This window comes from Zalophus californianus, chromosome 13, assembly GCF_009762305.2.
Source record: "Zalophus californianus isolate mZalCal1 chromosome 13, mZalCal1.pri.v2, whole genome shotgun sequence".
NCBI classification, from domain to species: Eukaryota; Metazoa; Chordata; class Mammalia; order Carnivora; family Otariidae; genus Zalophus; species Zalophus californianus.
Window position 1 is genome coordinate 84,489,563 of NC_045607.1, and position 23,402 is coordinate 84,512,964.

General features: G+C 42.6%; 1 protein-coding gene across 2 annotated transcripts in view; it reads right to left on the reverse strand.

Annotated features, from left to right (window-relative positions):
* PGM5 (phosphoglucomutase 5) overlaps window positions 1-23,402 on the reverse strand; it is a 209,583-nt gene that overhangs the window by 181,302 nt on the left and 4,879 nt on the right. For both annotated transcript variants that reach the window (XM_027616806.2, XM_027616805.2), the window contains exon 2: window positions 9,177-9,339. In XM_027616806.2, the coding sequence (XP_027472607.1) occupies window positions 9,177-9,339 (163 nt within the window). The remainder of the gene's footprint in view (window positions 1-9,176; window positions 9,340-23,402) is intronic.

Consider the following 23,402-nt stretch of genomic DNA (forward strand, 5'->3'; position numbering starts at 1 on the left):
GTAAAACAGCTCTAAATAACATTTTGGACACAACTGGAAAAATTTGAATATAGATTAGGTTTTAGATGGTATTAGAGAATTGGTGTTATTTTGTTACATATTTTCTTAGGTGTGATAATGTATTTATGTTGGAATGTCTTTCTTTTTAAGAGATGTATTCAGAAATATTTAGGTGTAAAACGTCTTCATGCTGTAATTTACTTTAAAATCCTTTAGGGGAGAAAAGTGCAAAATGGAAAAATGTATATACATTAATATGTGTGTGTGTATATATATGTATATACATTAATATAAGAAATAGTGAAATAATTCTAAGCATTTCAGCGAGAGAAGGTCAACAATGTAGGAAAGAGAGACGTCTACAAGTTATGCTAAAAAATCATTTTTCTGGCCTTGAGCAGCCATGTGAACTTGAGCAAATAACAGCCTCGTGGGGATTTCTTCATCTATAAAATGACAGGAATGATCTAAATGACTTAGAGGGTCCGTTCCAACTTTAAAACCCAGAGTACTTCCATATCAGATAAGCATCCATTATACAACCATTTCACTGTGCTAAGGAGGGCAGAGGACCAAGAGACCAAGGGGATTCAAGATCCCATTAGGCCACTTCCTTGTCATGTCACCTCAAGGGTTATGATGGTTGATTTTATATGTCAACCTGACTGAGCCTATCTGGATGCCCAGATATTTGGTTAAACCTTATTCCTGTGTGTATATAGGGCTGTTTTTGGATGAGATTAGTATGTGAATCAGTAGACTGAGGAAAGGAGAGTGCCGTCCCCAGGGTAGTGCCCTCATCCAAGCCACTGAAAGCCTGGACAGAACAAGAGGCTGAGTGAGGGAGAATTCACTCTCTCTGCCTGGCTTCCAGCTGAGACACAGTCCTCTCCTGCCTTTGAACCTGGACGCGGACTGGAACTTACACCATCAGATCTGCTGTATCTCAGGCCTTTGAACTCAGGCCAGAACTCCGCCATCAGCTCTCCTGGGTCTACAGGTCTCGGGCCTTTTAAGCCTCCATAATCACAGGAAGTGAGCCAACTTCCTCTCTGGGCCCTGGGGCAGGTGAGGCTGCGTGCAGGCCCTTAAAGAGCTATCCCTCAGTTCGCTACAGACCTTAGGGTCAAGGGCAATAGCCTGCTGGTCTTCAAAGCCAGATATTTTGGGGGCTCATCTCTCAGGTGTCAGTCTTTTTAAAATATTTTATTGTTACGTTAATCACCATACATTACATCATTAGTTTTTGATGCAGTGTTCCACGATTCATTGTTTGTGTATGACAACCAGGGCTCCATGCAGAACGTGCCCTCTTTAATACCCATCACCAGGCTAATCCATCCTCCCACCCCCCTCCCCTCTAGAACCCTCAGTTTGTTTTTCAGAGTCCATCGTCTCTCATGGTTCATCTCCCCCTCCGATTGCCCCCCTTCATTCTTCCCCTCCTGCTATCTTCTTCCTTTTTTTTTTTTTAACATACATTGTATTATTTGTTTCAGAGGTACAGATCTGTGATTCAACAGTCTTGCACAATTCACAGCACTCACCATAGCACACACCCTCCCCAATGTCTATCACCCAGCCACCCCATCCCTCCCACCCCACACCGCTCCAGCAACCCTCATTCTGTTTCCTGAGATTAAGAATTCCTCATATCATACGAGGTCATATGATACATGTCTTTCTCTGATTGACTTATTTCGCTCAGCATAACACCCTCCAGTTCCATACACTTCGTCACAAATGGCAAGATCTCATTCCTTTTGATGGCTGCATAATATTCCACTGTATATATATACCAAATCTTCTTTATCCATTCATCTGTTGATGAACATCTTGGCTCTTTCCACAGTTTGGCTATTGTGGACATTGCTGCTATAAACATCGGGGTGCACGTACCCCTTCGGATCCCTACATTTGTATCTTTGGGGTAAATACCCAGGAGTGCAATTGCTGGATCGTAGGGTAGCTCTATCTTCAACTTTTTGAGGAACCTCCATACTATTTTCCAGAGGGGTTGCACCAGCTTGCATTCCCACCAACAGTATAGGAGGGTTCCCCTTTCTCCGCATCCCCGCCAACATCTGTCATTTCCTGACTTGTTCATTTTAGCCATTCTGACAGGTGTGAGGCGATATCTCATTGAGGTTTTAATTTGGATTTCCCTGATGCCGAGCGATGTTGAGCACCTTTTCATGTGTCTGTTGGCCATTTGGATGTCTTCTTTGGGAAAATGTCTGTTCGTGTCTTCTGCCCATTTCTTGATTGGATCATTTGTTCTTTGGGTGTTGAGTTTGGTAAGTTCTTTATAGATTTTGGATACTAGCCCTTTATCTGATATGTCATTTGCAAATATCTTCTCCCATTCTGTCGGTTGTCTTTTGGTTTTGTGGACTGTTTCTTTTGCTGTGCAAAAGCTTTTTATCCTGATGAGGTCCCAATAGTTCATTTTTGCCCTTGCTTCCCTTAGCTTTGGCGATGTTTCTAGGAAGAAGTTGCTGCAGCTGATGAGGTCGAAGAGGTTGCTGCCTGTGTTCTCCTTTAGCATGTTGAGGGACTCCTGTCTCACATTTAGATCTTTCAAACATTTTGAGTCTATTTTTGTGTATGGTGTAAGGAAATGGTCCAGTTTCATTCTTCTGTATGTGGCTGTCCAATTTTTCCAACACCATTTGTTGAAGAGACTGTCTTTTGTCCATTGGACATTCTTTCCTGCTTTGTCAAAGATGAGTTGACCATAGAGTTGAGGGTCCATTTCTGGGCTCTCGATTCTGTTCCATTGATCTATGTGTCTGTTTTTGTGCCAGTACCATACTGTCTTGATGATGACAGCTTTGTAATAGAGCTGGAAGTCCGGAATTGCGATGCCACCAGCTTTGCTTTTCTTTTCAACGTTCCCCTGGCTATTCGGGGTCTTTTCTGGTTCCATACAAATTTTAGGATTATTTGTTCCATTTCTTTGAAAAAAGTGGATGGTATTTTGATGGGGATTGCATAGAATGTGTAGATTGCTCTAGGTAGCATTGACACCTTCACAATGTTTGTTCTTCCAATCTATGAGCATGGAACTTTTTTCCATTTCTTTGTGTCTTCCTCAATTTCTTTCATGAGTATTTTATAGTTTTCTGAGTACAGATCCTTTGCCTCTTTGGTTAGATTTATTCCTAGGTATCTTATGGTTTTGGGTGAAATTGTAAATGGAATCGACTTCTTAATTTCTCTTTCTTCTGTCTTGTTGTTGGTGTATAGGAATGCCTCTTATTTCTGTGCACTGATTTTCTATCCTGCCACTTTACTGAATTCCTGTATGAGTTCTAGCAGTTTTGGGGTGGAGTCTTTTGGGTTTTCCACATACAGCATCATATCATCTGCAAAGAGTGAGAGTTTGACTTCCTCTTTGCTGATTTGGATGCCTTTGATTTCTTTTTGTTGTCTGATTGCTGTGGCTAGGACGTCTAATACTATGTCGAGTAGCAGTGGTGATAGTGGACATCCCTGCCACGTTCCTGACCTTAGGGGGAAAGCTCTCAGTTTTTCCTCATTGAGAATGATATTCGCTGTGGGTTTTTCATAGATGGCTTTTACGATATTGAGGTATGTACCCTCTATCCCTATACTCTGAAGAGTTTTGATCAAGAAAGGTTGCTGTACTTTGTCAAATGCTTTTTCTGCATCTATTGAGAGGATCATATGACTCTTGTTCTTTCTTTTGTTAATGTATTGTATCACGTTGATTGATTTGCGGATGTTGAACCAACCTTGCAGCCCAGGGATAAATCCCACTTGGTCGTGGTGAATAATCCTTTTAATGTACTGTTGGCTCCACTTGGCTAGTATTTTGGTGAGAATTTTTGCATCCATGTTCATCAAGGATATTGGTCTGTAATTCTCTTTTTTGATGGGGTCTTTGGTTTTGGGATCAAGGTAATGGTAGCCTCATAAAACGAGTTTGGAAGTTTTCCTTCCATTTCTATTTTTTGGAACAATTTCAGGAGAATAGGTATTAATTCTTTAAATGTTTGGTAGAATTCCCCTGGGAAGCCATCTGGCCCTGGGCTTTTGTTTGTTGGGAGATTTTTGATGACTGCTTCAATTTCCTTAGTGGCTATAGGTCTGTTCAGGTTTTCTATTTCTTCCTCTTTCAGTTTTGGAAGTTCATACATCTCTAGGAATGCATCCATTTCTCCCAGGTTATCTAATTTGCTGGCATAGAGGTGCTCATAATATGTTTTTATAATTGTTTGTATTTCTTTGGTATTGGTTGTGATCTCTCCTCTTTTCATTCATGATTTTGTTTATTTGGGTCCTTTCTCTTTCCTTTTTGATAAGTCTGGACAGGGGGCTATCAATCTTGTTAATTCTTTCAAAGAACCAGCTCCTAGTTTCATTGATCTGTTCTACTGTTCTTTTGGTTTCTATTTCATTGATTTCTGCTCTGATCTTTATTATTTCTCTTCTCCTGCTGGGTTTAGGCTTTATTTGCTCTTCTTTCTCCAGCTCCTTTAGGTGTAGGGTTAGGTTGTGTATTTGAGACCTTTCTTGTTTCTTGAGAAAGGCTTGTATTGCTATATACTTTCCTCTTAGGACTGCCTTTGCTGTATGCCAAAGATTTTGAACAGCTGTGTTTTCATTTTCATTGGTTTCCATAAATTTTTTTAATTCTTCTTTAATTTCCTGTTTGACCCATTCATTCTTTAGTAGGATGCTCTTTAGCCTCCATGTATTTGAGTTCTTTCCGACTTTCCTCTTGTGATTGAGTTCTAGTCTCAAAGCACTGTGGTCTGAAAATATGCAGGGAATGATCCCAATCTTTTGGTACCGGTTGAGACCTGATTTGTGACCTAGGATGTGATCTATTCTGGAGAATGTTCCATGGGTACTAGAGAAGAATGTGTATTCTGTTGCTTTGGGATGGAACGTTCTGAATATATCTGTAAAGTCCATTTGGTCCAGTGTGTCATTTAAAGTATTTCCGTGTTGATCTTTTCCCTAGATGATCTGTCCATTTCAGTGAGGGGGAGTGTTAAAGTCCCCCACTATTATTGTATTGTTGTCAATGTGTTTCTTGATTTTGTTATTAATTGGCTTATATAATTGGCTGCTCCCATGTTAGGGGCATACATATTTACAATTGTTAGATCTTCTTGTTTGGTAGACCCTTTAAGTAGAACATAGCGTCCTTCCTCATCTCTTATTATAGTCTTTGGATTAAAATCTAATTTGTCTAAGGATTGCCACCCCAGCTTTCTTTTGGTGTCCATTAGCATGGTAAATGGTTTTCCACTCCTTCACTTTCAATCTGGGGGTGTCTTTGGGTCTAAAATGAGTCTCTTCCAGGCAGCATATCAATGGGTCTTCTTTTTTAATCCAATCTGATGGCCTGTGTCTTTTGATTGGGGCATTTAGCCCATTTACATTCAGGGTAACTATTGAAAGATAGGAATTTAGTGCCATTGTATTGCCTGTAAGGTGACTGTTACTGTATATTGTCTGTGTTCCTTTCTGGTCTATGTTGCTTTTAGGCTCTCTCTTTGCTTAGAGGACCCCTTTCAATATTTCTTGGAGGGCTGATTTCGTGTTTGCAAATTCCTTTAGTTTTTGTTTGTCCTGGAAGCTTTTTATCTCTCCTTCTATTTTCAATGACAGCCTAGCTGGATATAGTATTCTTGGCTGCATATTTTTCTCCTTTAGTGCTCTGAATATATCATGCCAGTCCTTTCTGGCCTGCCAGGTCTCTGTGGATAAGTCTTTGCCAATCTAATGTTTCTACCATTGTAGGTTACATATCTCTTCTCCGGAGCTGCTTTCAGGATTTTCTCTTTGTCTCTGAGACTCATAAGTTTTACTATTAGATGTCGGGGTGTTGACCTATTTTTATTGATTTTGAGAGGGGTTCTCTGTGCCTCCTGGATTTTGATGCCTGTTTCCTTCTCCAAATTAGGGAAGTTCTCTGCTATAATTTGCTCCAATATACCTTCTGCCCCTCTCTCTCTTCTTCTGGGATCCCAATTATTCTAATGTCGTTTCGTTTTGTGGTATTGCTCATCTCTCGAATTCTGCCCTCACGATCCAGTAGTTGTTTATCTCTCTTTTTCTCTGCGGCTTTATTTTCCATCATTTGGTCTTCTCTATCACTTATTCTCTCTTCTGCCTCATTTATCCTAGCAGTTAGTGCCCCCATTTTTGATTGCACCTCATTAATAGCCTTTTTGATTTCGACTTGGTTAGATTTTAGCTCTTTTATCTCTCCAGAAAGGGTCTAACAACTTCCATGCTTTTTTCAAGCCCAGCTAGTATCTTTAAAATCACCATTTTGAACTCTAGGTCCGACATCGTACTAACGTCCATATTGAGTAGGTCCCTGGCAGTTGGTACTGTCTCTTGTTCTTTCTGTTGAGGTGATTTTTTCCATCTTGTCATTTTGTCCAGAGGAGAAGAGATGAATGAGAGAACAAAATGCTAACAGGGTAAAAATGTCCCCAGAAAATATACTCTAAACAAATCAGAAAAGACCTGAAACTGGGGGAAAAGGGGAAGAAAGAAGAAAAAGAAAAAAAAAGATAAAAACCAAAACAGAACAAAAGAAAAAAAAAAACAGAATATGATCAAATATGATCAGGCTGGTGCATAGATCAGCGCCACACACTAGATTTTGGGCATATTTTGGTCTGTTAGAAGATAGTGCCTCCGAAAATTTTAAAGAGAGAAAAACTTATATATGTTCAAAAATAAGGGTTAATACAATGAAGGGATGGAATATGACTGTAAAGATGAAAATTATAAAAAATTTTATAAAAGGAATTGATAAGAAGTTGTTTGAAAAAAGAAAGAAGATTTAAAAAGAAAAGAGAGTATGTGATCAGGTAGGAGACTAGAACAAAGCCATACACTAGAGATTTAGGGTATATTTTGATCTGTTAGAAGAAACTGCATCTCAAAATTTTAAAGAGAGAACTTATATATATATATGCCAAAAATAAGGGTAATTACTATAAAGGGATAGAAATTATGACTCTAGAAATGAAAAATAAAAATGTTTTTTAAGAAAGGGATTGATAAGATGTTGGTTGAAAAAGGGAAAAAGAAAAATTCAAAAAAAAAAGACAGTTAAAAAAATGAACTTTGAAAGACTAAAGAATCATGGGGAAAAAAGCCATGGATTCTATGTGCACTATTCCCCTAGCACTGGAGTTCTGCCGTTCTCATTGATCGGTAAACTTGGTCTTGGCTGGCTATTCTTGCTGATCTTCTGGGGGAGGGGCCTGTTGCCGTGGTTCCCAAATGTCTTTGCCGGAGGCGGAATTGCCGCGCCGTTGTTGGTCAGGGCTAAGCAAGCTGCTCGGGTTTGATCTCAGGAGCTTTTGTTCCCTGCAAGCTTTCCGCACAGACTTGGGGGACGAGAGTGAAAATGGTGGCCTCCCAATCTCCGCCCCGAGGAGCCGAGAACTCGGGGCCCCGCTCCTCAGTGCGCCCCCAGAGAAAAGCAGTCACTCCCGTCTCCCCGGTCTCCGGCCGCACTCCGTGCTCACCCGGCCTGTGACCGAGTGTTGCTATCTCTGGCTCCCGACCCCGTGTGGAGTCTCCAAACCCAGCAGATCCCTGCAGTGCGCTCCCGCGCCGCTCCTCCCGGGGGAGGAAGGGGAGTCTCCCCGGCTCTGCCGCTTGTTGGGTCCCTGCTGGAGGCGCAGTGGCCCGCCTGGGCCGCGGATCACAGTTTATGGCCACCCCGAGCTGAGAGCCCGCGCCTCGGCTCCGTCTCTGCAGCCGGCTTCCCCGCTCCCATCCCTGGGAGCTCTGCCGCACTCAGGCACCCCCGGCCTTCCTGTGACCCCGAGGGTCCTGAGACCACACTGTCCCGCGAGGGTTCCACCCCCCGCTTAGCCACTGGAGTGACGTCCCTCCGCGGAGCCGACTTCTCAAAGGTCCGATTTTGTGCTCCGCGGCTCTAGCACTTGCCAGAAGCGGCCGACGGAGGCCCCCTCCCCCGCCGTCTATCCTCCCGAATATCGCCTCGGATTCACTTCTCCGCACGTCCTACCTTCCAGAAAGTGGTCGCTTCTCTGTTCAGAGAGTTGTTGCTATTCTTCTCTTCGATCTCCTGTTGAGTTCGTAGGTGTTCAGAATGGTTTGATCCCTATCCAGCTGAATTCCTGAGACCAGACGAAACCCAGGTCTCCTACTCCTCCGCCATCTTGCTCCGCCCCCCTCCTCAGGTGTCAGTCTTAAAAGCTGGAGTACCCAATGTAGAGTAAAAACCCCTCCTTCCTCGGAGAGAAGTTCAGCATTCTGCATTCTTTCCAGGTGGTGGATTATTTCGCCAGCAGTGAGGTTTATGGTGAGGTTGTGTCGCAGCCTCTCCTACCCACTTTAACATAGTTTCCCTTTCATTTGCCCTGTGTAAAGGGGCTGCTCTGCTAGTTTTTAGGGTTTTTTCAGAGGAAACTGGTCTATATATCTGTAGATTCAGTGTGTCCATGAGAGGAGGTGAGTTCTGGATATTCCTACGTCACCATCTTGAACCAGAACCCAGCCAATTCCTTATAATAAATCTCTATATAGCCTACTCTTCTGTGCCTCTAGGGAAACCTAATAGAGCCCCTCACTGGAACTTTCTGAGCCATTTCCCCTCCACCTTGCTTGTCTACCATCAGAGGGTCATTGTAAGACTACGATGGCTGGGGCACATGGGATGGCACAGTCAGTTAAGCATCTGACTCTCGGTTTTGGCTCAGGTCTTGATCTCGGGTTGTGAGATCGAGGGCCACATCAGGCTCCGTGCTCAGTGTGAGTCTGCTTGAGATTCTCTCTCTCCCTCTCCTCCCTCTGCACCCCCCCTACTCTCACACATGCTCTCCCTCTCTCTGAAATAAATAAATCTTTTTTTTAAAAGATTTATGTATTTATTTATTTATTTTGACAGAGAGAGAGAGAGAGACAGCGAGAGAGGGAACACAAGCAGGGGGAGTGGGAGAGGGAGAAGCAGGCTTCCCGCTGCGCAGGGAGCCCGATGCAGGGCTCGATCCCAGGACTCTGGGATCATGACCTGAGCCGAAGGCAGACGCTTAACGACTGAGCAACCCAGGCGCCCCATAAATAAATCTTTTTTAACAAATAAAACTACAACGACATAAGAGGACAGAAATCAGGATGATTAAGGCATATACTAAGCCACATACCTCCATTGGCAACATTGAACTTCACTCCAAACTCTCCCCCTGGCCCTCCAGGGCAATGGCTGGCTGTTAGGATGATTCCACCAGCTGCCTTGATCTTCCTGATGATGCAGGAAACAGCAGGTGTCGACAAGATGCCATTCTGTCCAATAATCAGTCGTCCAATCTAGATCAGCCAAAGAAAAAAATCAATCCAGTTACAGGGGATCAGAGGCATTTCATTGGGAAGTGCCCCAGGCTCTGTTAATAGACAGTAAATCACTTGACAAAAGGAACTGAGTGGGCTTCAGGTTAAGGGGTGAAGGAGAGCTCTGGCATTGTCTTTATAACACCTTTGGGGCACCCACATCTAGCAGTCAATTATCAGGCTGCAAACTGGATCTGCCTCATTGATATTTAGTAGTTTGAAACATCCGCTTTTGATGACCAAGAGGTTAGCTTGAACTACACAAGACGTTCTTAGTTTGTTACTGGCTTAGAAACTCTACACGTGAACATGCTAGAAATTAGAAGAAAAAAGAAATGGAGTGCTTCTCTGCTTCACCCCCTTCCTCTCTCTTCCTCAAGACAAGCTCATACAGGAGGGACCTGGCTTACTATAGCCTCGTCATACAGCGGGTGTATTTAACTGCCCTCGGAACGACCACTCTTACGAAGGCAAGACTTATTTCTGCCACTGACAACATGTGCTGGAGACACCAGAAAAAACTCCCCAGTCATGCTAGGCAGAGATCTGGAGGTCATCCATGGGTGTGGTCAGAGTCTTCCTAGAGCTACAAAATTGACTTTAAAAAAGAAAGCCACATAGCCCTGCCGAGTATTACTCAGTATGCTTTGTCTTAAAATAGAGACCAACGTCATCCAATCCAGTGGTTCTCAAATGTTACGACAATTCAGAATCTGAATGAAGCCTTAAAATTACCAATACTCAAGCTCTACAGGTGATTTCCACGTTCAGCCAAGCTTGGTGATCAAATCCCCTTGTTAAGAATCAGCAGCACGGCCATCACCTATGAGCTTGGTAGAAATGCAGAACCTCAAGGTCCACTCAAGACCCACTGAGGAAGAATCAATAAGTACCTTAACAAGATCCCCTCCCCACTTCCAGCTACTTCATTTGTCCATTAAAATGTGAGAAGTACTGCTGTAGCCCACAAGCCAAGGTAAGCACTAGCATCCAGCTCAACACCAAAATTGCTCTGGCACCAACTACAGCATTGCTAGAAGTAGGTCACTGACCAAATATGAAAATGAGGAAAATACAGGAAAAAATGTACAAAGAGCAAACACAAGAGCTCCAAGAACAAAACAGTCCTGGGATGATTTAGTATGGAAAGACCCACAACATCCCCAGAGTACATATTTTCAAGTGGAGGAGACAGTTTATAAACAAATAAGCCTAATAATAATATTTACTAGTTCGATATGTATTGGTAAGGAAATCGGCAGGGTTCTGTGAAAGAGAATAATGGGGTGTCAATTTTAATAATAAAAGTAAACATGTTAATAAAATAATAGCTAAGGGAGCTTGGATTTTTATCCTAAGTGCAATGGGAATTCATTGAAGAGCTTTAAGCAGTGGAAGTGATGTGATATCTACATTTTAAAAGATCACAGAAATGAGTAGTCCAAATGATCTTTTCAGAAAGCAAGTCATATCGTGTCAGCAAAATATGTCAATGACAAACCCAAAGTAAAGCCAAAGTCATCATCATATTCTTTAAGGCCCTGCATGACCTAACCCCCATTACCTGACATCCTCTACTTCCCTCTCTCCTCTGCTCCAGCCACATTGGTAGGTTTACTGTTCCTCAAACACATCAAGCATGATCAGGGCCTTTGCATTTGCTCTTTCCTCTGCTTTGGACACTCTTACCCAGATATGCATATGCCTCCTTCTCCTATCCTTTGGGTTTCTGTCCCAATGTCAACTACTCAGAGATAGCACCATTGGCTGACCAATATAACATAGCACCCACACATCCCTAATTTTTCTATTTTCCTCTCTTTCCTTTACCTTGTTTTAATCTTCCTTATTACACATATTGCCACCTAATATTTTCCATATTATTCGTTTACTTATTTCCCAGCTATACAGAAGCTCTAAGGGCTTTGTTTCATCCATTGTTATATTTTGAGAACCTAGAACAAATCTAGTCTGTAGTAAGATCACAATAAATAAGTTGAATGAATTCACCGAAAAAATGAATGAATGGCTGCTATGTGAGAAATGCATTAGAGTGACAAGAGCCAAAAGAGGAAGATCAGATGGAAGAATATTACAGTGGAGCCGAGTGTGGACAGTGTCTTGGACTAGGCTAGAGGCAGAAGAAATAAAGAGAAGGGATTCTATTTGAGACTCTTTTTTGGAAGGAGAATGAAAAGAACACATAGTTAGAATGAAATATAAAAGAGAGGAACTCTGGTAGCAAGCCTTCAAGATGGCCCCCAATGATCCTTGCCTTCTGGTATTTGTGCCTTCGTGCAGTCCCCTCTGAATAAGTCCCACAGTGAATAAGGCAGAACTGGTGATTGGTAGAACACTGTAGAACTGAGAGTGCATGACTTCCAAGGTGAGGCCATAAATGACACTGTAGCTTCTACTTTGCTGTCTTGGATTGTTGACTCTGAGGGAGACCAGCCACTCTGTCATGAAGACATGCAAGGAGCCCTACGTAGCAGCCACCCAAAGGGAGAGGAACTGAGGTCTCCTACGAACAGCCAGCAGCAACTTGCCAGCTGTGTGAGTGGGCCGTGTTGCAATGGATCCTCCAGTTGCACCAAACGTTCATATGACAAAGCCCCCACCAACATGTGACTGTGACTTCCTGAGAGTCCCCAAGTCAGAACAAACTATCTCCTGTGAGTAAAATAAATATTCGTTGCCATGTTAGGACATAAGTTTTGTCATAATTTCTTGCACAGCAATGAACAACTAATACAAGGGCAGTGAGGAAAAGAATCTACTCCCAGATTTCTACCTTTAATAATTTAAGGGATGATGGTGTCATTTGTCAAGATGGGAAAGACATTGGGCAATAATTATACTCATATTGTTATCCAGAGCCATAATAAATCATGTTCCACATGCTCTTGTTAAAATTTATTTAGTCATTCAACTCATCTTATTGAGGATTACCATGAAACAGGCAACGTCGAAGACCCTACAGATACAGCAATAAATATGGTTTAGTCACTGCCCTCAAGGAGTAAGTCTGTAGGTTCGTGAATCTAAAAACTACTTGTAACCTTTGTTCATATTTTTCTGTCTCTCCCATTTTTAAGAATTGCTTGTAAAGAAACAACCGTTAAAGGGGGAAGGTGTGGGCGCCTGGGTGGCTCAGTCAGTTAAGCAGCTGACTCTTGATTTCAGTTCAGCTCTTGATCTCAAGGTTGTGAGTTCAAGCTCCATGTTAGGCTCCACTGGAGCCTACTTAAACACACACACACACACACACACACACACACAATGTAAAGTTATATTAACTTTGGGGCTAGGACTTGGAAAAAATACAGAAATAAATATATACAATTTATTTATCAAGTAGTTGAGATTATAGACCAACTTTTTATCTTAACCAAATTTCAGTTATTTCTTGTTTGAAAAGGTAATATATATTCTGTTTAAGAAGGTTAACGTGAGGGGCACCTGGGTGGCTCAGTCATTGAGCATCTGCCTTCGGCTCAGGTCATGATCCCAGGGTCCTGGGATCGAGCCCCGCATCAGGCTCCCTGCTCAGCGGGAAGCCTGCTTCTCCCTCTCCCACTCTGTCTCTTGCTGTGTTCCCTCTCTCACTGTGTCTCTCTCTGTCAAATAAATAAATAAAATCTTTAAAAAGAGGTAATGCTGAACACTGTATATAAATTTAATTGTGGGACATCTCAGGCAATAATAAGGGCTGGAGGAGCTGCAAGAGCAAGTGATAGAGCTTCTTCTAAAGTTAGACATGAAAAACCATGAAGATACTTGTATCCCCCACAAATCCTCCCTAAAAGGGGACTTGAGCAGAGAATGATTTTAAGAATCAAGCGGTAGAATGACCTAGTCTGTGAATACTGATCAGCCTCCTTCCCCTGTAGCCACTCCTGTCATTGACCAATGGGTTCAGGGAAAAAGTGATCATGGTGGCAAGGAGGGAGGTTATACACGGACTCAGCAACATGGATTTCCTCTTGCCAGCCTGGCTACAGCCACCAGTGGGCACCCGACAGAAACCAAAACTGAGTCCCTAATATGGCACCATTCCCGGGGTGATCAGCTAACCACCTGGTTGCAGGTTGACTACACTGGGACCACTTCCATCGTGGAAGGGGAAGACCTTTGTTCTTACTGAAGTGGACACACAGAAAAGAAGATACACCCAGAAGAAGAAGCACTGTGAAGACAGGCAGAGATCAGAGTAAAGCGGCCACAAGCCAGGGAATGCCAAGGAATATGGCAGCCACCACACCAGAAGCTAGAAGAAGCATGGAATGGTTTACCCTTAGAGCCCCCAGAGGAAGTATAAGACCCTGCTGGATTTCAGACTTCTGGCCTGCTAGCAACTGATAAAAGAAATATAACCTTTGGAAGCCCTGTTGTTTAAAGAAAGAGCACTCAATTTCAAAGTTAAAAGATCTAGATGTGAATCTGGCTTCCACCCCAGAGGAGGACAAATCACTTCACTTTTCTAAGGCTTCTTGTCTTCATCTGCAAAGCTGAGAATCTTAAGATGAGATCCCATAAAGAAAAACCCTTTGTGAAATTAAGCACGACATTAAGTTACCATCATCCTCTGCAAACACTTACTTTTTTAAAAAGATTTTATGTATTTATTTGAGAGAGAGAGAGGGAGAGCACAAGCATGGGGAGGGGCAGAGGCAGAGGGAGAAGCAGACTCCCCACTGAGCAGAGAGCCTGATGCGGGACTCGATCCCCGGACGCTGGTATCATGACCTGAGCTGAAGGCAGAGGCTTAACTGACTGAACCACCCTGGCGCCCTACCCTCCTCAAACAGTTAAAATTCATTTTATTTATTTATTTATTTATTTTGAGTGAGAGGGAGAGGGAGAGAGCATGTGGGCAAGTGTGGGGAGGGGCAGAGGGAGAGGGAGTCTCAAGCAGACTCCCCACTCCGCCACAGATCCTGGTGCAGGGTTTGATCTCACGACCCTGAGATCATGACCTGAGCTGAAATCAAGAGTCAAACGCTTAACTGACTGAGCCACCCACTAAAATTCACTTTTAGACAGCAGGTTATCCCTTAAGCTACCATTTCACTTTCCAAAAAAAGTCCTAGAAATACTACCTCCGCCAACGCAGCAGACGATACCTTGCAAGAAGAAAATGGTCTACTTACATAATTAGCCTTGCGTTTGTTTAGGGCATTGGAGCAGGGAGCGTCTGACTTCTACTCCTGAGTGAAACCCAGACCACAATAGGGAGTAGGGGGGCGGTCCACATCAAGGCGTCCTGCGGCTGCCTCCCCGACCCTCCCCTAGCGGGCATTGGGGGAATCGCCACTCCCATCCCCATTCGGTCTGGCTTTGGCTGGAGGAAAGGGAACCAGAGTGGGCTGCACCCGCTCCCGGGCAACATGTCCTTCCGTTCCCACTCGCAAAGAGGCGCGAGGGGGCCCCTAATGCCCTGTCACGTACACACACACTGGGCGGTACACACGTATGGCTCCCAGGATCCACAGGAAGCCACGTGAACACTATCACACTGGTGCCCGCAGACCTACCTGAGGCACATGCTTTCCCACACACACAGATACACAGACAGACCCAGCTTGAGCTTGTTCCTACCCAGGCAGGACTTCCAAAGGCTTGGGCAAGAGAAGATATAGCAGGGCCCAGCGTGCAATTAGCCACATTGCCCAGGGTGCCCTTACTTAATCATCTTTCTCTGTCTAGTCTCCTAAACTGATGTCGGTACCTCCCACGGATGCTTCAACCTCGCCTGGACTGCATCATTACTGCTCCACCCCCGAATGGGAATCAGTGTGCCCTCCACATGCCACGGACCAGTGTCCTGAAAAGAGAATATTTTATCTCAGAAAGCTTTCTCCCAGCCCGGCCATTTCTTTACACTGGGCACCCTATACAGCTAATTTTTAAGATGATTTTCTTTCTCAGGGCACCTGGGTGGCTCAGTCAGTTAGGCATCTGACTCTTGATTTCAGCTCAGGTCATGATCTCAGGGTCGTGGGATCGAGCCCCTGCCTCCGGCTCTGCGCTCAGTGGGGAGTCTGTTTGAGGTTCTCTCGTTCTCTCTGCCCCTCCCCCCAATTTCTCTCTCTAAATAAATAAATCTTTTTAAAAAATAATAATTTTCTTTCTCATATCTCCCTCTTTCAGAACACTAACAAACTATTCTTCTAAATTAGATTTAGCAATGAGTTCAGTTTCTAATTAGCTCAAAGTGCTAGAGAGCAGTGATGGGCAGCTGAAACCCCCAGGCTAGGGTCTCAGAGTAGAGGCAGATTTTTTACTCCAAATGAGTTTCTCCCAGGAACGTAACACTAATGAACGCAGGATTGTTTTCATGTGTGAACTCCCTTCACTATGACTTCCCTCCTATGATTTCCTTTGAGCTTTACATAGTCATTTTTTTAAAAAGAGTCCCAAAGAGAGACAAGGAAAAGTAAGCATGACATTCCCCAATATCCTCCACTCACTGTGTCATATCCCTGTCATTCCCAAAGTGAATCAGAGAGCGAAGAGAGCCATAAACAGAAGCTTCCTTGATGGGTCCCAGAGTGTTGTGCGGACCACACAGCCACAACCACGGCCATCTCCAAAGTGCACAGAAAGCCATATACACAAAGATGCCTGTTTCCTGTCTTCATAGTTAAACAAAAACCAAAACCCACAAAGCAAGCCCAAAGCCAAGCCGCCATGATGGCAGGGCTTTGGTCCCAGCTGTCAGAGGGGCGTGTCAGCCTTTGTGCAGGGCTGCACATGAGTAAGCCCGAGATGGCTAAGTGGAATTTTGAGAAATAACAAACTCAAGACATGGATGTGGTTATCCAAACATCAAGGGACTTCTCCATTTGCACATGGATAATGATGCAGTTATATGCTTTGTTACATGGAGACCAGATGGGAGCCACTGAGCCCATCCTCAGCTTCCTGTCCCCCTGGAAGTCTTTACACACACACTTTGGGGCTGGAAGGAGAGAGGAGAGTCTACCAGAATCAAACCAAGACAGATTGTTAGGACATTCGGTCCCTAACACCTGAACAGGTGCAGAAAAGTCATGGGCACCCAGAAGTTTGGCTCAGGTTCTATTCCTCCACCAACTCACCAATTCTGGAGATCTCATTGAGGATCAGGCAACTGAGCTTTCCTTGGGTGCAAAATGGGGGTGGTGACATTAGAACTTATGTCCCTCCTAGTAATTAGGTAATTCAGCACTTGGAAAATACTGAAATCTTTGCCTTGATGTATAGGACTTGGCTCACTGAAATAAGAAAGGATCTGTTTGTTGTTATTTTATGAGGTGCTTAACCCAACTGAAGACCTGCAGAGGAACCACTGGACCTACCTGGGTCAAGAAGGCAGAGTTGAGTGCCCTGAGATAAACCGGGATTTTCATGTCCAATGGGCAAGGATATAAAAACTGCCCTTGCCTCCTACTGGCTAAGTGACTTCAGGCAAGATCCCCCTGTGTCTTGGGTTTGTTATTCTAAAAGATGGGAGGTGAGAAGAGGTAACGTAAGCAAGCTCCAGTTCAGTGTCTTGCACCAAATAAAGACTCCAGGAGCTTCCATTGCCTTCCTTCCTCTTCCTCGAGCCATTTCTTAATTCTTATGTATGAATTCCTTAATTCAGTCATTGAATGAATCTGTTGTTGTTTTGCTAACCTACAGTGGTTTTCTGATTACAAATATATATGTAAACATACATACATGTTCCTTTTTTGGACATCTAGGAAGCACACATAAGCAAGAAGAAAATAAGAGTCATCTCTATATCTAAAAATGAACACTGTTCACATTATGTGTGTACCCTTTGTGTCTTGGTATCTCTGTTTCTCTCTCTCTTTCATTTACATATTTCCGTATTTTTACAAGAGGGATTATTTGTGTCATCTACATCTTTCACTTAATATATCCAGCCCGTCCCTGGTGTCTATGTTTCTGTGTCACTAAATACTCTCCCACAATATGATTTTAGCACATGTAAAGTCTTCCAATATTTAAATGTAGCATCATTTACTGACCAATATAAAAGTGCTTTTTGGGGCACCTGGGGGGGCACAGTCGGTTGAGCATCAGACTCTTGGTTTCGGCTCAGGTCGTGATCTCAGGGTCCTGAGATCGAGCCCCATGTCTGGCTCTGAGCTCAGCGCAGTCTCCTTGAGAGTCTCTCTCTCCCTTCCCTTTTGCCTCTCCCTCCCCCATCTGCATGCATGCATGCTCTCTTTCTCTCTCTCTCTTTAAAATAAAATTTTTTAAAAAGTGTTCTTTTACCTGAAGTTTTTACTTGTGAAACTAAAAAATGTTTGAGTACTAAACACAGGCTATGAAATAAATTAAACTGAATATAGCTTGGCAACAATGAAATAGCAAATTAGTTGTAACATGCCTACATAAATGCAATGTCTTCTTTCTTCTTTAACCACCAAGGCTGCTCACTGAGAAACTGCTGAAGTCCATGGTAAGGAGCGACAGGACCAGGTCTGTACCCTCACCTTGACCTGGATCATTTCATTTTCATATCTGTGCCTCTGACTTGCACTATCCGCTAGGATATGCTATAACCTGCTACCTTACCCATGTTGTTGGGCTCACTGCAGAGAGCTGCTCTTACAAGACACATTCTCGCCTAGAACAGTATGATTTCTTCTACTTATATGTCTTACTATTGGCCCATCCAACTCTAGCCCAATTCTATTTATTATCCTAGAAACATAGGTCATTTAGGAACACTTAGCCACCTCCTTTGGTTCTATGTAGTCTTCCAACATTCCTGACATCTGGCCTACTCTCCTGTTGAAGACATCCAGGGAAGAAGATATGTATTTGGGGGCGGGGGGGGGTATCCTGTGCACATGCATACATACATATGCTACTTGATAAACCCTCTAAATGTTTAAAAACACTTTCCACCTGGCACCTTCATAGGTAGACAGGAAATATATATAAAACAAAGCTATATATATAACAAAAAACTCAGTATCTTTGCCATCTTTATAGATAGAATATATATGTGTGTGCGTTGCCTACATATTCCCCCCCCCAAAAAAACTCAATGTCTATAGCCATGTGTTTTTTCCTGAGTAGTTGTCACAATCAATTAAAATGCATTTATGTGGCTTTTAAAATAAATTCCATCAGACCCGTTTCTGTCTGGTTGGGAAACAATTACTGCCCATTTGCTAAGTGCCCCCACTCCTCATACTATGTTCCAGTGAACTAAAGACCTCTGGCAATAATAGATTTACAACTCAGCAAGATTAAACAATTTACCGTTATTTATGACAGCAGGGCTGGGTTTTCTGTATTATATTCCACATTAGCATCTGTCACTTTACATTTGGGAGATCCTGTCCAAAAAAAGATTATGCCTCTGAACCAAACATTCGGCAAGGCTGCGGGAACAGACACCCTGACAAACATCCTGACAAAATACTTTAATGCATCTCTAGCGTCGGCAGCTGAGCATTTTCAGACAACTCAGCAGATTAGCGTGGAGTCTCTTAGCCTCTGCTTGCTCTGTTCCTCTCAGTAATCTCTCACATGGCCCAGTCCATTAGGCTTGAAAATCCTCATGAAATGAGCAGATTAAGATCTGGCTTCAGTAGGGGAGGGGGGGTCTACTTGAATGCAACCGGAGCCTCAGAAAGGTTTAAGGTGGAAAAGCATGGCATTGACTCAGCTCATTCATACCAGGAAATAATGCACAGACCCCGCAAAAAAAAGTCCTTGGAGTTAAAGTCTATGCCAGAGCAGCTGTTGCCACCTCAAGTACTGTGGCAGGGTGTGTGTGCATGAGCGAGAGTGTGTGTGTGTGTGTGTGTGTGTGTGTGTGTGCATACAGACATGCACACACACTAGGAGCGAGGATGGGATGGCGACTTCAGCAGTCACCACCCAAGCCTTAGCCCACAGCATGGAAGAAAGCCAAACGTCAAGAGGAAGCCTTACCAAAGCAACTGGGATCACCACATCAACAGGCACCTTCTGGTCAGTAAAGTTACTGAGACTACAAAGCACATATGCCCAGGTCCTCTTATTCTAATCAGAGGAAAAGAGCTTGGTAATAGTTGTCTTATGAGAATAAATAAAACAATTGATTATAATCCTCCCAACAAACATGGAAGATGTGGGGGCAAGTGGTTTTACTTTCCCTATTTGTATAAATGAGGAGACCAACCCTGGAAAGCCACTTGACTTCTCTGCACTCATACAAGTTGCAAACGGTAGTACTGGGATTCAAATCCAGACCTTCTCCTTTTTTCTTTATTATTTTTTCCTGGTGTGTTTAATCATGAGAGCAATGCACACACCATGTATGAGCATTTAATAAAGAGAAGTATATGAAGTAGAAAGAGAAAGGATTCTCCTTCCCTACCATACACAACCACATACCCATACCCCCTACCATACACACACCACAGATGTATTCACTGTTAACTGTTAACTAGAGTTATGTTCTTCCAACCCTATTTTCTATGCCTACATTATAGATTTGTTTAATGTGGCCAGAGACCCAGGTGACATTTTTAACTGAGCTGCTTTATTAAGTCTTGGGATAAAGCATAATGGTGTTTATTGAAAAGACAGTCACACATCAGCAACATTATGTGTGAAACTTGCCTGAAGAATTTTCTATAAAACATCTCTTCTCTTTGAGCCCTCTGTGAACTCTGGAAGTTTGATAGTTTCTATAGAGATGAGGGATAGAAGTCGGAACTATATTCTTCTTAATCTACAACTGCTTTGTTTTACTGAACAAACTATCATTCATATCTTTTTCAGGTACTGTATAGATCCGCCTCCTTTGTTTACGGGTTTTAATGCCTCAGTGTTATGCTCATGTCATGCATTAGGTACCTGTTTGCTACTATTGAACATATAAACTGTTTCCAAGGTTTTCTTTTTTTTTAAATAGGTTTTATTTATTTACTTATTTATTTATTTGCCAGAGAGAGAGAGAGAGAGAGAGAGAGAAGAGCACAAGCAGGGGGAGCAGCTGAGGGAAAGGGAGAAGAGGCTCCCCACCGAGCAGGAAGCCGGATGTGGGGCTCGATCCCTGGACCCTGGGATTATGACCTGAGCTGAAGGCAGACGCATAACGGACTGAGCCACCCAGGCGCCCCTGTTTCCAAGGTTTTCTTTTGCAAAATGCTGTGGCAAGTATTCCTGTATGTAGACATTTCCACGTTTGTATTAGAAAATTTACAGGATAGATTCTCAGATTAAGGGACTGGTGGATTATTAGACAAGTACTCGATTCATTTTGATACACACAGCTAAAATGCCTGGACAAAAAGTTCTATCGATTTAACTTCCATTCGCATGACAATTTTCAGACATTCATACCAGCTCTGAGTACTTTCGGTTTTTTTCAAATTGATGGATTGTTTTTGTTTATATTTTTCCAGTTATTAATGAGGACGATCTCCTTTTCATATGTTCGTTGTTGTAGTTGACAATATTTCTTTTGAATTTTTTGAATTCTTTACTGATTTGGAAAAGCTTTTCATATGGTGTAGATATTAACCATTTCTTATAAACTCTGGTCTTCTGATTTCAACTTCTTTTCTCTTTCCATTAGAAAGCCTTAAATATAAAACTAGATACCCCTAGCTACAAAAGAGGACTCTTATTGGAGGAAAACAAAAGAAAGGCAATAATTAAATATTACATTACAAAACACCTATAACCAGAAACTTGGAAAGGGAAAGAACAATTTCTGTGATTTGATGCCAAGAAGAAGGATTTCTTTGAATTTCCTGAAAATTTTCTCTTCGTACAAATACAAGCATCACTCCAAAATTTGACCATCACTAAAAATGTAGGAGATGAAAGATTCAGAAAATGTGGATTTTAACATGTCTTGTGTATATTCTAGATATCCTCTTATTCACAACTAGTGAGAGTCAAGTCGGATGAAAGGGCCTAAACTTTTTCCTTTGGCTCCACAAGTATAAACATTAGAGGCATATTGGCCAAATCTTGAATGTTTGCAATTAACTGTCAAAGCTGTAGTCTAACAAAGGACACTGAGTTTTCTACCTTCAATTTAAAGATCCCTGGGAAATTAGATCTTTTCCCCCCCCTGCCTATTATTCTCAAATAATCCTGTCCAAATCTTACCCCAGTATTTGTTTACATTACTCTTGTCTAACAGAAGAGTGGCCAGGGCCCAAAACATGAAGGGTAAGGTGAGGAAAGTCAATACCTATGCTTAGTTTTCTCAAAATTAGGTTCCAACTTCTATCCCTCAAGTCTGTACAGAAACCATCAAACTTCCAGAGTTCACGAAGGGCTCAAAGAGAACAGATGTTTTATAGAAAATTCCTCAGGCAAGTTTCACACATAATGTTGCTGATGTGTGTCTGTCTTTTCAATAAACATCATTATGCTTTATCACAAGATTTAATAACTCAGCTTAGTTAAAAATGTCATCTGGGTCTCTGGGCACATTAAACAAAGCTTAAAATAACCCACCCCAGCAACTGGGAGGGCCCAGCTGTTCTTAAAACCTCTCCCGTTCCTTTTCCTTCCCCATAAAAAAAGTGAATGACGACTTGAGGCTAAAAGATTCAAGAATGAGCTAACTGAACAGGGAGATAGATGGAACCAAGGGCACCCTAAAATTGGCTATTGCCCATATAATAGATTTCCCATTTCCACAAGTCAGGGATGGGGATTTGGGAAGGGAAGCGAGAGAAAGTTATGACAAGCTCTTTAGGGCTTTCTTGTATATTACAAGCCCGCCCTTCCTAATGTCTGGGCCATAGTAACTCATTCCATTCACCTATTCTGCAGTGAACACCAGTAGAAATACAGACCAGTCACCACCCAGTTCTTTTTCCCTTCTGGAGACAAGACCTGACGCCAGCTCATCCCAGAATTCCAGATCCATCCCAGTAAAGAAGGCTTATATGTTGAAACACAGGCTCCCCCTCCTGCTGCCTACTTCCTCCCTCCCTACATCCCACACACCGCCATATTCCACTCTGCCTCCCTTCCAAATCCATGCTCCTTTTCTTTGTTCCCCAGAGAGCTCTAGTAAATGTCAGGGCAAATGCACTCCCGTTCTTTGGAACAACCACCTTTGCATGGCCCACTGGAATCAAATACGACTGGTACAAACACCCATTTGGAAGGCACACCCAAGTCCCATGCTGACCCAGCCTTCTTCATACCATTGCACTTCAACCTCCACCCCTAAAAGATTTCACAAGGCATTGAGAAGTTCTTGTAAGCTGAACTGATTCCGTAAGCTGAACTGTATGCTAATATGATTATTACCATTGCTGATCATCATATGGCCAGCATAGTGTGCGGCAAATCAACAAATGGATTTTCCCTTGGCTAAAACTTGGACCGGAGTTATAAGTTGTTTTATTCAATACATGCAGTCAAATCATTATTTTGTGAGATATATTCAGTTGACCATAATAATATTCCCTTACATTTCTTAAAGCTATGGATGTTACATAACACTTTCATTTGATTCCCAGGATAACGCAGCCATGCTCTCATAACCAATTTATAGATGAGGAAACAAGTGGTTTCTAGGTATTTCAAGAGTCTGAAGCATTTGCTCGGCAGCCTGTATGGCAGAGCTAGGAAAAGGAAGCAAGCCTTCCAGCTGCTGATACAGTGCTTTGTCTACCATACCTCATTGTCTCAAGTCAAAAGAGAGTGTGGTTATCACATGAAGAAATCTGGTTTGGGTTTGCCAAATATGCATTCACGGTGTTTGGTGACCTACGTTTATTTAACTTATAGTTGCTTTTGGATGTAACAGTCTGGATCCATAAAAAAAAAAAAATTCCACATTTTAAATGCTGAATTATAGAGCTGTGCTATCCAGTATGACAGCTTTTAATCACTTACAGTGATTTAAACTTAAATTTTAATGAATTAAAATTAAATAAAATACAAGATTCAGTTCTTCAGTCACACTTGGTACATTTTGAGTGTTTGATAAGCACATGTGGCTAGTGGCCAGGATAGATTACAGAACCTTTCCATCATCTCAAAAAGTTCTAAAAGTTCCATCA